The 15,873-nt window shown below is 38.1% G+C and overlaps 1 protein-coding gene across 3 annotated transcripts in view; it reads right to left on the minus strand.

Annotated features, from left to right (window-relative positions):
- The window catches only part of SPTAN1 (spectrin alpha, non-erythrocytic 1), a 50,566-nt gene that overhangs the window by 23,151 nt on the left and 11,542 nt on the right, over positions 1–15,873 (minus strand). For 2 of the 3 annotated variants that reach the window (XM_050714651.1, XM_035554954.2), the window contains exons 4-22: positions 15,136–15,276; positions 13,875–14,021; positions 13,119–13,252; positions 12,321–12,465; positions 12,072–12,226; positions 11,190–11,325; positions 10,538–10,639; positions 9,602–9,739; positions 9,112–9,222; positions 8,592–8,669; positions 8,275–8,430; positions 7,726–7,930; positions 7,418–7,599; positions 6,343–6,586; positions 6,018–6,140; positions 5,024–5,241; positions 4,188–4,280; positions 3,664–3,798; positions 3,030–3,178 (exon numbers count right to left, since the gene is read on the minus strand). In XM_050714651.1, coding sequence (XP_050570608.1) covers positions 3,030–3,178; positions 3,664–3,798; positions 4,188–4,280; positions 5,024–5,241; positions 6,018–6,140; positions 6,343–6,586; positions 7,418–7,599; positions 7,726–7,930; positions 8,275–8,430; positions 8,592–8,669; positions 9,112–9,222; positions 9,602–9,739; positions 10,538–10,639; positions 11,190–11,325; positions 12,072–12,226; positions 12,321–12,465; positions 13,119–13,252; positions 13,875–14,021; positions 15,136–15,276 — 2,792 coding nt within the window. Of the gene's footprint in view, positions 1–1,668; positions 1,729–3,029; positions 3,179–3,663; positions 3,799–4,187; positions 4,281–5,023; positions 5,242–6,017; positions 6,141–6,342; positions 6,587–7,417; positions 7,600–7,725; positions 7,931–8,274; positions 8,431–8,591; positions 8,670–9,111; positions 9,223–9,601; positions 9,740–10,537; positions 10,640–11,189; positions 11,326–12,071; positions 12,227–12,320; positions 12,466–13,118; positions 13,253–13,874; positions 14,022–15,135; positions 15,277–15,873 lie in introns of all 3 variants that reach the window. The other variant, XM_035554953.2, reaches the window with a different exon arrangement.

Raw genomic sequence — 15,873 nt, forward strand, 5'->3', positions numbered from 1 at the left:
GCAAATAAACCTTAAAATACAACCACAAAAACATAACAGCATCACTGTTCTTAAAAGAACAAGCAAATTGATGTCTCCAATTCGATTCCTGGTAACCAACTAGACAGAGATGACCCTATAAGACCTTTCCCAAGCTATTATTGAGAAATGTCAACAGAAGGTTACAGTCGTTATTGATCTGAATTATAAATCTCTTTAGCAACGCAAAATGCCTGTTTTTAAAGAACCTTGCACTCAGAAAAGTCACTAACACCGCTTTTTATTGTTACCTTATTTTTACCTTATTTAAGTGTTCCAGAAGATGATTTACTCCAGCTGCCTCGGTGGGCTTTTGCATATTCTGAATCAGATTATAAATTGGTCTACTACAGTAATCAACAGCAGAACTGATTCTCATTACTAAGCCATGAATATGCCCACTTCGATGTTATTAAATAATATAAGATGTGGCTGAGACGCCTGCAGGGGCCTCAAACGGGAAAACAGCAGCTCTCCAGTGTTTTCATTTCCCACCTTGGGGCACACAGGTAAGTACTAAGCAATTACCCCCTGGCTTGAGGAGTTCGATGATGTCATACTTTCCTAACAAGTAACTCAGAAATGACAAAGGCTGCTGAATGAAAGCCTTGATACCCTGGGCTGTTATATGTCAAACTGATAATCAGTTCTAAGCCTCTTCACGAAGCTGAGACTTTGTCTCAGACTTCGTTTCCTGTTTATTCTGATTCAAGACTGGATAGAAAGGAGCTAAGGATCCGATCTTTCAAATTAGGTTTGAATGGAAACATCCTACCCTGACCTGCAGGAGCTACTGCCATACAGGAAAACACTGTTTTAAAGCCTGCGCCAACCATAGATGCTTGCTTCAGCATACAATTTTAGGTATTAAATACTTTCAAAGGTCATAGAGAACCTGGGGCAGAATTCCATTAGAAGCAGACCTTTCCTCTAAGTTACTTTGCAATGCTTCAGAGACTAACACAATGCTTTCAGTTTTGATCCTCAGCAAGTGTGTTCTCTATGAAAAGACAGCCAGGAACAGCCAAGGAACCCTATTGCTTTACAGCTCCCAGCAAATTTCGAGAATGTAATGCAAGGTCAGTATTTTTTCCAGGAGACTTGAATTCAAGTTTGAAAAGTTATATTACAAATAAAAGAGAAAAAAAAATCATCCTACATAAATAAACTAATGTTTTTTGACTACCTGGCATGAAAGTTACTTTAACTATGTTAACTCCACCCTTCCCAAACTCTAGGGCATTTATGTGTGACATTATACTTGGTATATATGTTTTGTGTATATTCATATAAACAAGCAATTCTACCTGCACCTCAGAAAATGCAATATATGCATTTTAAAGAAAACAGTCTAGATATCACTAAAACCTCATTTGGTAAGCAAAATCAGTAGAATAGAAAATAACACCAACGACCAATTTAGCAGTGCAGACGTGACCAATAAGATAAGCAGCTGGCTGAATGGCTGGCTGTAAAGAGCACATGAAACACATACCATGGACACACTCATCTACACTAAAATAATTCACATTGCAGAAATTGCTTCCTTCATGTCTCTTTGGAGCAGCTTTCCCAAAGAAAGAAACAAAGGGAGAATGAACAGTGACAGTATGGAGACAGGATGGTTTAGAAAGGGCTAATCCTACTCACAGTTCTTCGACCTGTTTCATACGCAGAGATACACTGCCGACTTCCTTAGTTATGAGAGTCCTGCACAGACAGAGGGAGCACAGCAAATGCATGCAAAAAATTAGTTAGATTAACAAAAATAATGAAAGCAGCAGCTCCATCCATGGGTTGTCTGTGGTAGGAGGTGGTTAAGAGTTCACATTTAAATGGAGAAAATTAGGTGTCATTCAGAAGCAAACAAAGCAAATCAGACCAGAGTGCAATTCACATGAGGAAACCTCAGCAGTACAGTTGAACTCTCTCTATAAGGACTCCTCGTCTCCTGATCACTGTGCCATTTGATTTAAAACTGAAAGATGCTCCCCTCTCCTTGGCTTTAAAATAAGACACCGTTGTTCTAGCTCTTAAAAGCTGCAGGGAAACCCATAGGGTAGTTACACATCATTAAAATCCTGAACCATCCTCTCTTCCCACGGGTACAGGCTACTTTACTAGTTTGGCGTTTTGTTTTTTTTTTTTTTAAACCAAGATCTAAAGCTAGTAATTTTTGTATGTCATTGTAATAACTGGTGACTCAAAACAACTGAGGAGAAAGAAATTCTCATGAAGAGTGACAGCATAACTATGTCACCAGATGGGAGTATGCATAAAACTTTCAGCTTCGGCTTCCAAGTGGCTTGATAAGATGAGCCAGTAGCTCACAGCTATCACTCACAGCCCTGGCTTGAACTAATCTACTAGTACCATGTGCTTTAGGAGGTCATTACCAAGCCCTCACACAGTTTTCTCCATTTGCAATGGCATGTTCCTCTTTAAAATAAATAAATAAAACAAATAAAGGAATGGGAGTAGTTTTTAACCATGTAATGGCAACGAATAATGGCACCACGTTTCAGGAAGAAAAGCAAAAAGCTAGCACTAAGAGAGCTGCAGCTCCTAAGGAGACATCTGCAGAGGCAGCCCTATATAGGGAGGGTACTGTACTTTTGTAGCCAAATTTAAGAAAGCTTTTCAAAACAGATCACACATTAAGAAGTGACGACTACAAATACAAGAGCTGCTTAGGACAGATATAACTCACAAACAAGTTTAAGTTGTTAAGTACAACAACAAAAGAAACACATAAAATACTGAAGTCAGACAGCAAACTGAGCTCAAGTGTCGTGAATTTTACAGTTAAAAAATGGGAAAAGCAACAGGAAAATCTAGAATAAGAATACAATGACTCAGTATGGTGCCCCTGGTAACGGAGCCCCTCAGTTTTGCTCCAATCAATTACACCCTAGCGTAAAAGGCAACAACCTAAACTTCTGGCATATGTGAGACAAAGGCCAAGCCAGCAAATACTGGATGGGTGTCATATCTTATTAATTAGATCTTACTGGTTGTCAATTTGTTCCTGTCGCAAGGCTATGCTGCCCTGCTCTTCCAGGAGATTCTCTCGGGATGCAGACTGGGCAGGATCTAGTTTTTTCACATAGGCAGCTGGTACAAAGCCCTGACGGTCATTAACTTCAACCTTCCACCAGTCCTGGAATGAAGGAAAAAAAAAGCAACCACTGTGAGGCAAGCACCAAGCATAAAGTATGCTGTGTACCTGAAAGGTGGCAAATTAGAGGTTTCTATTAATACAGGAAAACAAGCTTGTTTTTTTTATGGAGGTCATTTCAAACTGTCTCCTGCAGATATCTAGGTCTTACTTCCACTTCTCCCCTTGTGTTTGGTCAAAAATTCCCCAAAAAAAGGGAAAAGATTTTCTTCCAGACAGATGCCCGATGGCATATGGTGTTTATCTGACTTAGAAAAGCTGGCAGCTATAAAGGAGACATGAGAATGAGCTGAAGAGGTATGCTAAAGTGCTGAACGGGAACAGGGATGAAATGTGCAAATGTTTTAACTTCTCTGAATGCTCTTATTCGAAAATAAACAAATTAACTAAAGAAAAAAAACCACTCAACAAAACACACAGAACAATGTAAGAGAAGCAGCTCAGCAAACCAGCAGGCAACAGCATACCTTGTTGGTGCTGTTGAGCAAGGTGAGGATATCTCCCTTTTTCATAGTCACCTCCCGAGGACTCTTCTCTTGGTAATCATAGAGCGCCAGAACGAGCTCTTTTCCAGTTTCATCATCAGTGGGAGCAACTTGTTGCTAACAAAGGAGCAGAAGGAAGATGAGTAGAGATGTAGAAATTGATGCATGTTTATTACAATCAATGTAACTGTCCTATAAATTACTTCTGCCTTAGTTAAAGCTATCGTAAATGCTTTAAAATGATTCCTGTTGAAATAAATGTAGTACAGATGGACTTATTTTACATGCTGTGTGGGTTCGAACCTTGCAAATGACCACATTATTCCGTTTTCTTCCAATGTAACATAGCAGTCTGTTACAATTATAAAAAGCAAAAACTAACTTTGTTATGAGAAAATCAAGTGCAGTCTGCAATAACTTCTCAACAGCAACAGCTGTTATTAAGCTTTGTCTTTACCTTCTGCTGACCCAAGAATTTTAGCAACGTGATTAGCATCTTTCCTTACCCTGCATGACTGGGCCTGTTCCCTTAACGCCTGTATGCTGCTGCCGTAAGCAGAAAGATCAGACATCAAAGCTTCATGTTTCTTCAGAAGAGCCTGAAAGTGAATGATAAAAACAACATGTACACCTAGCCATTTTTACAGATGTTATTCTGCTTAAAACATATACTTTGGCTCCATACACAGGCAGCGTGGGTTTTTCAGAGCTGCCAGACTTCTGACTCTCATGAGAATAGCTACTTCTATTTATTCACAGGCTAGATAGTCGTCCAAATGCTTCTGATGCTTTTCCTCTACCTTATCTCAGTAATGCCCTTTGGTTCTAAGAGTACTACATATAACTCTGGAAATAGAGGTATGTTTGAAAAAATGCCTTTAAACTGCAGTTACTTTCAATGAAATGTGAGTGCAGCATCTGGGATGTGGTGGTTGGCCACGGAATGATACTTGTACAGCAACTTTTACACAAAAATATGACTTCCAGACTGGTAACTACTCAAAACCAGACTCATACTGAAATGCAACATCACATCAGGCAGGAATTTACTTATATTAATCTCATTATGCTGTACAAAACCCCTATAATACAGTGGATACAACTGTAAAGTTTCCTTGCAACTGATTTAATATACTGAACGGCAAAATTTCATGTACAATAATAGCTAAGATATACGAAAAACTGCCATTGCATTTTGACTGAGCCAAAAATTAGCTTGATGCAAAAGTTTTCCACCCTTTTTCATTAGAATCCTAAAATTAGCGGAGTCCCTTATTTTCTTTGCCAGCAGACAAACTCCTTGCTCTATTTGTGCACAACTGATTTAAACAATGTCAAATACCTCGGCTGAGTCTTCATCCTTCCCATAGTCTGTGCTGCCTACAATGGGCTCCTTTTCCCTCATCCATGATTCTGCCTCATTAGCATCAGCAAAGTACTGCTGAGCTTGCAGAGAATCCTCTAGATCTTGTCGTCGTTGAGATGCCTTTGCTTTCAGAGAGTCCCATTTTTGGTTTAGCTCATTCAGTTTGGTTTTCACATCCTCGGCAGCAAAATGTCCTATGCAACAAAAAGAAGGTTCTGAAGAACTTAGAGACATAAATAATAGAGACTAAACGGTTATTTGTATTTTTTGAAAGTCAGAGAACTTAGACCTGTTTAAATTTACATAGCCTATTCTGACTGGAATGAGGAAAGCATAATTCAACTTGTCTTTTGGCTCAGACTGGAAAACACTGTACCTGTCAATCAAAATGTACTAGGAATATTTGAATCATTTAGAACAAAACAAGCCATGCAATAATATTTCTTCTAAATGATGAAACAGAAAAGGACATATCTTTCCAGCTGACAAATATTATTTCAGATGGGTATTCTGAATCCTGGGAACAGGAAATTTAGTGTTCTGGAGTAAAGAACAACCAGTCAGAAATAAAAGCACATACTTATTTTAAAGCAAAAATGGCTCTTATTGTCTTTGTGAAAGATCTTCTCTTACATCATGATTATATACTACAGCTATAAGCCTTTAATAGATTTCAAAATGAAGACTAAGTATCATCGGCACAAAGTTCCTAAATGACTTGAATAAGAATATGACTGTTCTGTCGAGGGCAGGCGCAGATCTGTGACAATGGTGACAGTTTCCTGTCAAGGAATCTATTTCTACTTCCAGGTGAAGGAACGACTAGAAGTTCATCCTGCTAGCTGGTACCTGTCTACTTCTCAGATAAAAACAGGCAGTAATTCTTAATTGTACAGGGCTAGAGAATGCTCTAGCCTACACAAAGACTCTTGGATTTCCTGAAAGACGAAGAATAAAAAAAGAGACATACCTTCTTCCACCATAGCATTTCCTTTTTGTGTGACGGCTTTAATGCGAGGCTCGTGGCCTGCGATTTCTGCCTGCAAAGCCTGGTGCTTCTTTAGCAGATTCTGGACACCAATTAAGTCCTTGCCTGAAAAATATAAAATAGCTAACCAGTTAATTCAGAGTCATCGGACTAAAAAAAATTTCAAGGAAGCTGCAACCAGTGCTAGACAACCTCGCAGAGTAAGTACTATCACATGAAGACAGAGCACAATAAAACCTGAGTTACCCACTGACATTGTAGCAGTAATAACATAACGGAATAGTTAAAGACACTGGGATGGACCAACCTCGGTTTGTTGAGGCAGCGATAGGTTCCTTTTCCCTAATCCAGGTCTCTTCATCCTCAATGTCACGGAAAAGCTGCTGCAGGCGAAGAGAATCTGCAAGTTTCTGCTTGCGAGCTACCATAGGATCCTTTAGAGCTTCATACCGAGCTACTAAAGCTTCTTGTTTCTTCTTGATATTGTCAGCATCAAAGTGCCCAGCATCTTGGAACTGGCGTGCCTGGATGGTAATGCCATCTATACGATCCTAAAATTAATTCAGGAATAACTTTATGTCATGACCTTGATTAAATTTTATGACTTTTTACTGGGTGCAGTGGCTAAGAACATTTGAAGAGTATTTTCAGGTCTTAGCTAATAACTTATACTGTGGTAGAGGAAGAGAACCTCAGCTGCACACTGACAGTGCAACGATTTTTTAGTAACAATTTTGTCTCAGATTATATTCAACAGATTATGTAAATGAATTTTTTTTTTAATCTGTCAATTTCATAAAATTAAGGCAAAAGATTTTTTGAAATTACATTAGTTTTACAGATGTACTACTCTAGATGAACCATTTTTCAACTGCTACCAACTCATAATTTCAGTCGTGGGAGCTTAGACTTTGCTGATTTTCTTGCTGTGAATTTAATTCTTCTAAAGATCATTTGCTGTAGAGTTCTATATTTAAAAATGGAACTGTTCTGCCTCCCCTCCTATTTCTTATAGAGCCGTATGACAACAAAGTAAGAAAGAATAAGCTATTTGCAGACAAGCAAGAATTTGCAAATGGAGAGTCTAAGGGAGAGTTATTACCCAAAGCACAGCACACCTTTTTAAGTTGGTATTCACTGAACAAAACAATATTATTTAACATTTTCCAAAAATTTATTTTTGTCAGTCAGGAAGATACTGTTCTTATAGATGTACAATTTACATTTCAGTTCAAAGTTATTTCTGATAAATAAACAGGGAAGCCCAAAGCTACAAAAACTATGAAAATACAGATTCTTACTATCATCTGCTAAGGTCTCTGGAATGAATATTTTTAAGTGAACAGAACTCAAAGGGCAGGAAGAAAAATTATTCCCCTCACCTGATGGGCAGCAACATCTGCTTCTAGCAGGGCATGTTTCTTCTGAAGATTCTGAACACTAGTAAGATCTTTTCCATAATCATCGGAAGCCAAGTGTCCCTCTACTTCATAAAGCCACAGCTCAATGTCCTCCACGTTGCGATTAAACTGCTGCTGTTGATTGGCTTCACGCAGTTTTATACCTGAGTGAGAAAGAGTGATGAGGAAATGGTGACTTGAATTTTCGACTTCACTCAACTCACTTCCTCATCTTCTCCCAGCTAAACTCTCTATGAAGTGTTGTCTGTATTCCTATAAGTAGGCCTTACCTTTGAGTTCAGTGGCTTCCAGAAGTTTCTTCCACAAGCTGATAACTTCATTCATGCGAGCTGCCACTTCATCAGATGCATAGTGATTGACATCAATCAGCTTCTGGCCAGCTTTCTCCAGTGCATCAATACGGCTCTGATTAGCAGAAAGCTCTGCTTCAAAAGCCTGATGTTTCTGAACTTTGCCTTGCAAGTTTGATGGATCCTATAGACACAGAAAAAAAAGAAAATTTCAGTCCAAAATTAGTATCTATAGAACTCAGAAGAATTTTTTAAATTAGACTACACTTACATACATGCTAAGATGTCACAAGAGGATTTGGTGCTACAAATATGCCTTTGAAATCAGAACATTTAAGCTATTGAATAAGCATGATTACAGCACAACGGGACAATCTTCCTTGGGGCCAGGAAGAAATTACAGCTCTTCCTGTTGCCATTAATACTGCCTCCTTCAGTAAGATTTGGCTGATACCGCTTCATATCATTACTGATTACATTACGCTTGGTATTACCTTAAAATTATTCTGACATTCGTTTCGTTTTTACCTTGTAAGCCTCATCCGTTGCAGTTTTCATTTTTTCATTAACCCAACTCTTTAGCTCATCAGAGTCTCTGAAAAACTGCTGTAGATGGAAAGAGTCTGCCAGCTGAGCACGGCGGTACATAGCTCTTTCATGAAGAGCGTTTCGGCGGCTCAGCAGCTGAAAAGAAAGGAAAAGTAAAGATTTTCAAATTCCTCGGTGTGCAAGAACAACCACTGTATCTGTTCTTCTGGGAGAGCTCCTTTGACTTATCCCATATTGCAGTCATACTATTTAAAACAATAAAGCAGAACGTGATTTAAAGTCTGCAGTCTACTTACAGCATCTCTGCGTGTAGCAACATCATCCATGGCATAATGGTTATTCTGAATCAATTTAGTAGCAAACTCATCTAATGCCTAAAGAGAAAATAGTTTTCTGTTGATTTCACGTAATAAAAATTGTTTGTGCAGGTTTACATAGTAAATTAATTCTCAGAAGTTCACAGTAAAACTAACATACAGCCATTAAGAAAGCTATTGTTAAAACCCTTTTTATCTGTACCATCACCTTACACGTAGAAGAGGGCAGCTTTTGACAAGTCATCATTCATGTTATGGCATAGTATGCAAGCACTGGGTTACTGAGCTCTCTGAGGCAGCAGCCGAGCCATATCCTAACTTTTCCACTATTAATTTTCCATTTTACAACAGTACATACATCACACATAACACAGTGGATCGTTCGCAGGGCAAATCCCATTATTCTCTGTCATCCCTCAGCAATGTTTCCTCTCCTATCAACAAATTCACTTGTTTTATTTCTTGCCCCTTTAGTGATTGCCTAATGTAAATGTCTTACTGTGATTTTCTCCTCCTGGGCACTTAGGGATTTCTCAAAGTCTTCATGCTTCTTTAGAAGAGCCTCCACGCTATCCAGAGAATCACCAAGGTCTTCATTCAGCAGAAAAGCCTAAAGTAAGGAAACAAACACATCATTGATTTTTGTGTTTCCATCCTCAGCTGCTTTAAAAGACAAACCAAGCATGATCAGTGATATTTCCTACCATATGATTGGAAAGTGAAGGATGATATCCTGGGATTGTGTTCCCTGAACACCTCCAACAGCCAAAGGTTCTGAATTTACCTTCTAATTCAAACAGTATTTTATAAGAGTTAACAAACATAGAAGCTATCTCAGGCCAACTTGTCTCAACTTATAGTTTCAGCATTAGTTGGAAAAGGTCACTACAGCATCTCGGGCAGTCACATAAATAACTGCGCACAGCACCCTACCCATTACATGTATAGCGGTAATCACTCCCACTAGAAAATAATAACAATGCACTCACTTCTTGTTTGCTCATCCAGTTGTCAACTTGTTCAGTATCTCTGTAGAAAAGCTGCAGATCCATGCACTGTTCATACTGTTGTCTGCGAAGCTCCCACAGCTCTAGCAAGGCAGCTCTTTCATCTGAGAGGATGGTCAGCTAAGGGATTGGGAAGAGGGATATATAATATTTTATTTAACAGACTGGTTCATTTCCATCTCAACATAAAATCAAGATGGAACACTAAAAAAAAAGTGGTTAACATTAGATTGAAAATAACCTCCTGCTTAGAGTCATCCTCGTACTGACATCATCATCATCCGCACACAGGGTGAACCTTTCCTCAGCTTATCAAGTTTAATTAATGACTACCAACTTTTGACTTCTGTTAGAAACCTCTCAATTTCCATATTATATTTGCACAGAGGTATTTAAAGGACAGTCACACCTTTTTGGCTGAAGGGCTATTTGTAAGAGAAGATCTTTAGCAAACCATTCCTCCGTCTCAGCCTCTGAAGTCTCTTTGACCCACTCAATTAACGGCTTTTAAACCAACTAATAGACCATATTTTAATAAGGTTTCATGAGAGGCCTCATTACTTTGAAAACCAACATTTAGAAATACTGAATATTACTGAATATTTACTGTCATTTTCGGTAGCAAACCTAGACCTAGATAAACAAGTAACTCAGTTTTCATGAGGAAAAATAGTACTATCTATTAGGAATTATTAGTATAAAAGTTCTAATAATTTCTGCTAATAGATCAACACAAACTGTCAATCTGAGAATGAAAAGAACACATTACTCAAATTAATGAAAAAAGCCCTATAACCTAGAGGGACAATACTTTACAGCTTACGATCTTAACCAGAAATGAACTTCTAAATTAAGGGATGCAGAAGAAAAAAGACAAAATTCTTCTAGAAGCCCTTGCTCTCAAGCTATCCAGCTTACCTTTTCTTTAACTTCATCTGAAGCATAGTGCCCAGCAGCAAGCAAAGCCTGTCCAGACTCATCAGCGGATTTGAAGCTATCTTCATGGGCATCAATTTCTCCCTATGAAATGGGAAGTGAATACGGTGTTTTTACACATTAGCTTAGCATAGTTTCAGAACATGAAAACTACTGTTGAAAATAACAGACACAACAGTCTGGATACCTAAATTATAAATCTTAAACTATCTGTAAATACATCACACTGAACGTGAAAGCTAGAATCAAATGTATCACCTTACAATGAAGATAAGGCAAGTATAAATTCATATGTTAAACAGAAACTAAGGGTTGGTTTCAAGTTGCATTCTTACTTATAGCAATTCCTCCTGACAGAGAATTAACACAGTTGTTAGTCCAACTGATTGCTATCAGGTCTAATTATTTTTGATAAAATATTATCATAAGCACTCTTAAATACTTACTTATTAGTGTATAAACTTGCTATCAAGAACCACAAAGTACAAAATCTTAAATCGGAACAGACAGCAATCCATGCTGCATGATCAAAGGACTTTAGTGATACAACATTAGCAGCTCTGACTCAGAGACTGTGTTAGACACACAAATCAGTCTTTGAGTGTTGCTGACTGGATTTGGCTAACCATTATACCTTATGTTCCTGATGTCTATCTAGAAGGGCTTCTGCTCCAGCCACGTCATTGGCAAGTTCATCAGCATTTATCAGAGCCTTCATCTCAGTTACCCAGCTAGTGAGGTCTCGGAAGTCCGCCAGAAAGCGCTGCAACCTTATGAAAACAACAGAAAAAATGGCTGGGAATCATTCATAGGCATAGTTTCTCAATCCTTACCCCAAAGATAAGGGTTACAAACATAAAAGCTGTTCCTCTGGTTGAAAGCAGACAAGACAATACCAAAATGCAATTAGAACATTAAATAAATAAATAAGCTCTCAACCTAATAAAGGAGTCTTTTAAAGTCAGGAAAATGCTAAGTTTAAAAACAAGTGAGATAACTTTTGATAGCTCTCCAAGATGTGTTTTGCATATAACTTATATTGAAAGGAAAATGAATACTCTTATATGTATGCTGAAGACAACAGATACCAAGACAGTTCTCGGAGTGTCTCAAGATAGCTTGTCTCTAGATAGCTCAAGAACCATAAAGGCTCTACAGTGAAAAGATTTATAATAGATACATTGAAAAAACACCAAAACATAGTCAGATAACGCACTTCAGAATGCAAATAGAAACTCCAACAGAAGAAGTGAACATGTCCTAAAACATCAAGTTTATCTTCATAATTGATCCATATTCACAGAATGACCAAAAACTTTAATTATCTATTATTATTTCTTTTACTAAAAGAAACCACTGTATATTGTTTGGTGAACATGACTATTTCTGAGAACACCATAATCATCCCCAAATTTTGTAGTCTCCCTTTCTTCCCCTTCCAAGAGTACTATTATCAAATTTGAAAAAGAAAGAAGAGAAAGGAAAAAAGGCCGTTTTGGCAAAAGAGTATTCCTACCTGTAGGAGTCATTAAGGCGAGCATGCCTCTCTGCTGCCAGAGTTCGGATCTGTTCCCAGTTGGCAATGAGTTCCTCCCGTTTCACTTGAATTTGAGAAGCATTTATTGGGTGAGACTGCTGCAAACGGTCAGCTTCTGCACAAAGGGCCTTAACCTAAACCCAGTCATAAACGGTGAGTAAGCTTCTAGCCTTTTACAAGCAGGTTACTTAGTTTAAACCATAGGTAAAATGCATCTCTATTGGTTACCTTATCTTCCAAAGCTGCAAGATCTCTTTCCAGGCCTTCATGCTTACGCAGCAAAGCCTGTACACTGGCCAAGTCTCTGCCAAAATCATCTGAGGCCATCAACTGCCCTTTCTCCTTAATCCAGCTGATGGTTTCATCCACATCCCTTCAAAAGAAAGCACAAGCTGAAAGCAGTCTACCTTTTATGGAAAAGGTAGGATGTTTTCACTTATCACAGGCATATTGGCAATACAAATCCATATATAAGCACTGAAGCCAACTGCAATTAAAAAAAATGAATATATATATATATATACACACATATAATTTTTAATTTCAAAAAGCCTTCAAGTGTGTTGGCAGGCCATTCTTCAGATGCTGTCACAAGATGCAAATAAGGAATTATAGCACCACTGTCCATTTTCCACTTTGGACCTTTCTCCAATTTAATTAAAGCAAACTTCAAGAAATAACATAAAAAGCAGATGAAAACAATTGGACTGACAACTGGCCAACAATAAAAATATATAGCCTCTTATGGCTCATATAATATGGAACTGGGGGAAGAAGCTCTCAGAGTAAAGGGTGGGAAAACTGCCATGAGCAAGAACAAACAGAACTGCCAGGTGGTGAAACCTTAATCAGAAGGACTGTTCTAAGGGAATTCTAGAACATGGTCCTCATTCAAAGAATCATGAGGAAGAATAAAACAAAAACAGATAACGGTAGCTCTTCTCACAATACTGTATGTAGCTGAATGAATCATTAGACATCCATACGAATATGACATCACTTCAGCAGACCCAACCAGGATCATACCTGTTGAAGCGCTGAACTTCAGCTGCCCCAAAGAGTTTTCCTTGCCTCTGAAGGGCAAGCCCCTTAAGACGCTGCCAGCTCGCATTTACTTCATCCTGTTTGGACTTTATAAGTTCCTCCTCAGGGTGCTGTTCCTAGTAAACAAAGGAAAAATGCTATTTCCATGTATTCCAGGGCTTTATATCCGTTGACAAAACCTCAAAACACCACTGTTTTCCAAGAAATCAATTTACAATTACTGTAGTTTCCACATGAGCTCTCAGTTGAATAGTTTTCCTAAAGCATCACCGTGTAAACATTCAATATTCTTGCAGTAGTCTAAGTTTCCCTATGAACTAATTAGTCAACAGGGAAGAGGGCTGTAAACAATATCTGTTTTTTCCTGGAATGCAGTACTGTGCTGTCTCCACCCTTGCTCAAGCTCCAGATGACATACTAAAAGAGAAGATATGTAAAACTTGGTTGCCAAAGGGAAACACCTTTAAACTCAAATGTTACAATGTGTCTTACAAATCACTACTCTCCACATTTTCATGAACCTTCTCAGCGGAGGCAGTTATTCCGACTGTCCAGCAGAAGAATGCATGAATCAAATGATAGCCACTCAAGGTTAAAATAGCCATGTCTCCAACACATACATAGTAAAACTATAAATGTCTCCTACCAAACTGGCAGGAGGGAAGCAAGTTGCAGACAAAGCTTGCTGTGTTATGCCAGGCTTGCCAGGAGAGATTTTCAACACACATGAATGTTTACCTGGATAAGTTTGCCAGCAAACTGGTTCACTTCGTTTACTCTTTCCTCATGAGCTGCAAGGTCTGTCTGGAACTCTTCAAACTTCTTTTGCAAAACCTCAACATGCTCTAAGTCCTGGCCAAGCTCTTCTGAGGTAACTATTGCTTCCTAGCGCGATAGGGAAAAAAAAAAAGTATATTTCAGTACAACCTATGAGAAATCATGACCAGAAATCAGAAAGCAAATTGTGCTAATTTTGGAATAGGCCAAGGACAGCTACAATCGCTGTGTTTAAAATCAGATGTAAAACTACAAAATTTCTTCCTTCAAAACAAAAATACCTCCCACCCCACATCTTTACATTAGAACATCCAGGATCACTATGTGTTAATTTCCAAGTCATTAAATATAACCAATTCCATTATCACAGGTTCTCTGTTCTGTGTGTGCTGATCCCTACTACAACAACCCAAATTACTGAAACAAAATACACATGGAAAAAACATACTTTTATGACAACAAAATAATTGGCTGTGCAGTGACTAGAATTTGTTTACATTTTTAGATTATTTACGGGCTTTTGCTATAGGCTTCTCATGCAAGATTTCTTAATGAAAATTGCATTGTCAGATTCTGTAACAGTTACGCAAGGTTTAATGATTGAACCCACAGTGACACAAAATACCAAACTATCATTAAGAAAACCCAGATGATCGTTTTGTGGCTTTTCTTGATATTGTGGTTTGTGGTCTGTTTCCTCAGAGTTCAAAGAATCAAAAGCCAACAGTTCTCTTGTAGCAAATGGCCTTACAATGTGCATCTAAAGACATTCCAATCATAAGAAATTATGTACATAAAGCTTGCTGGCATGCAGCTTGCTGGTTAGGCTGGCCACTTTCTATAATAAATCATTGAGAATATTAATAACAAAAATTTGCCTTTACATGTTGAAGATTTCCCTTACAGGAAACTTGAATTTGATTGTTATGATAATTATGAAGGTCTTCTTAAAGCAAAGAAGAGACCTGATTATGTTTAGCTATGCTCTCCAACATGCAGGCTTCCTCTCTTACTCTAGTACCTTTTTTTAGTGGCTGCAAAAGAACACTGGTTTGCAGATGTACTGCTTATACAATGTAAATAAACTAAATAAAATGTGTTGGTGCCTTTAAAAGCTTTCTTTGGCTACCTGAACTCCAGCAACTATATGTTGATAGAAAATTTCCATACAAATGCATCAGATTTTCCATCAAGAACACAGAAAACGCAGGTAATAATATACCTTGTCATTGATCCAGTCCAAGACATCTTCACATTCCCGTAAGTACTGCACCAGCTTTTGTGCTTGCAACAGTTTGACTCCCTTCTCTCTCATTTTTTCCAATAGTAATTCCCATAGCCGGTGCAGCTCCTGCAGCCGAGTCTAGAACAATAGGATGCTGATATTAAAATCCTGTAGCAGATGAGATTAAATTTATTCCCTTCTGGTTCTTAGAATAAGATTTTTTTTCCCCAAAGTTTTATGTTCCTAAATCTTACATTAGACAAAGGGTGGAAAAACCTCATTAAGTTTTCATCTCGAGTAATTAGTTTTCAAATGATACAAAATGATAAAACAACACAAAGTTAGAAATTACTGAACTGAGCATTCTTGTTTCAAGTCAAACTTGTGCCACTTTACAGTATTTTCACCGTTTCTCTTAGCACCAGTCAGCTAACATATTTAGCCAACAGTGTTAAGTAATATAATAGTGAAGTGCTAGGAGCAATTACTAGGTTTAATATTGAGTCTTTATGGCTACACTCTGCCTTCCAAAACATTTGGGAGCGACTATATATTTTATAGACAATTAAAAGAAAAACCACACTCCCACACAGGGACACAACTTGCAAAACAGGAAAGTATCTGCTCCACCCAGCATCTCTAACGCTTTGCTCATCTAGATCTGAAACTTGAAAGTCACGCTAGAGAAGCTTTTGAACATCGAGCATGGGTGGATACTTCTTTAATCCACTTAGA

This window comes from Cygnus atratus, chromosome 19, assembly GCF_013377495.2.
Source record: "Cygnus atratus isolate AKBS03 ecotype Queensland, Australia chromosome 19, CAtr_DNAZoo_HiC_assembly, whole genome shotgun sequence".
NCBI lineage: Eukaryota > Metazoa > Chordata > Aves > Anseriformes > Anatidae > Cygnus > Cygnus atratus.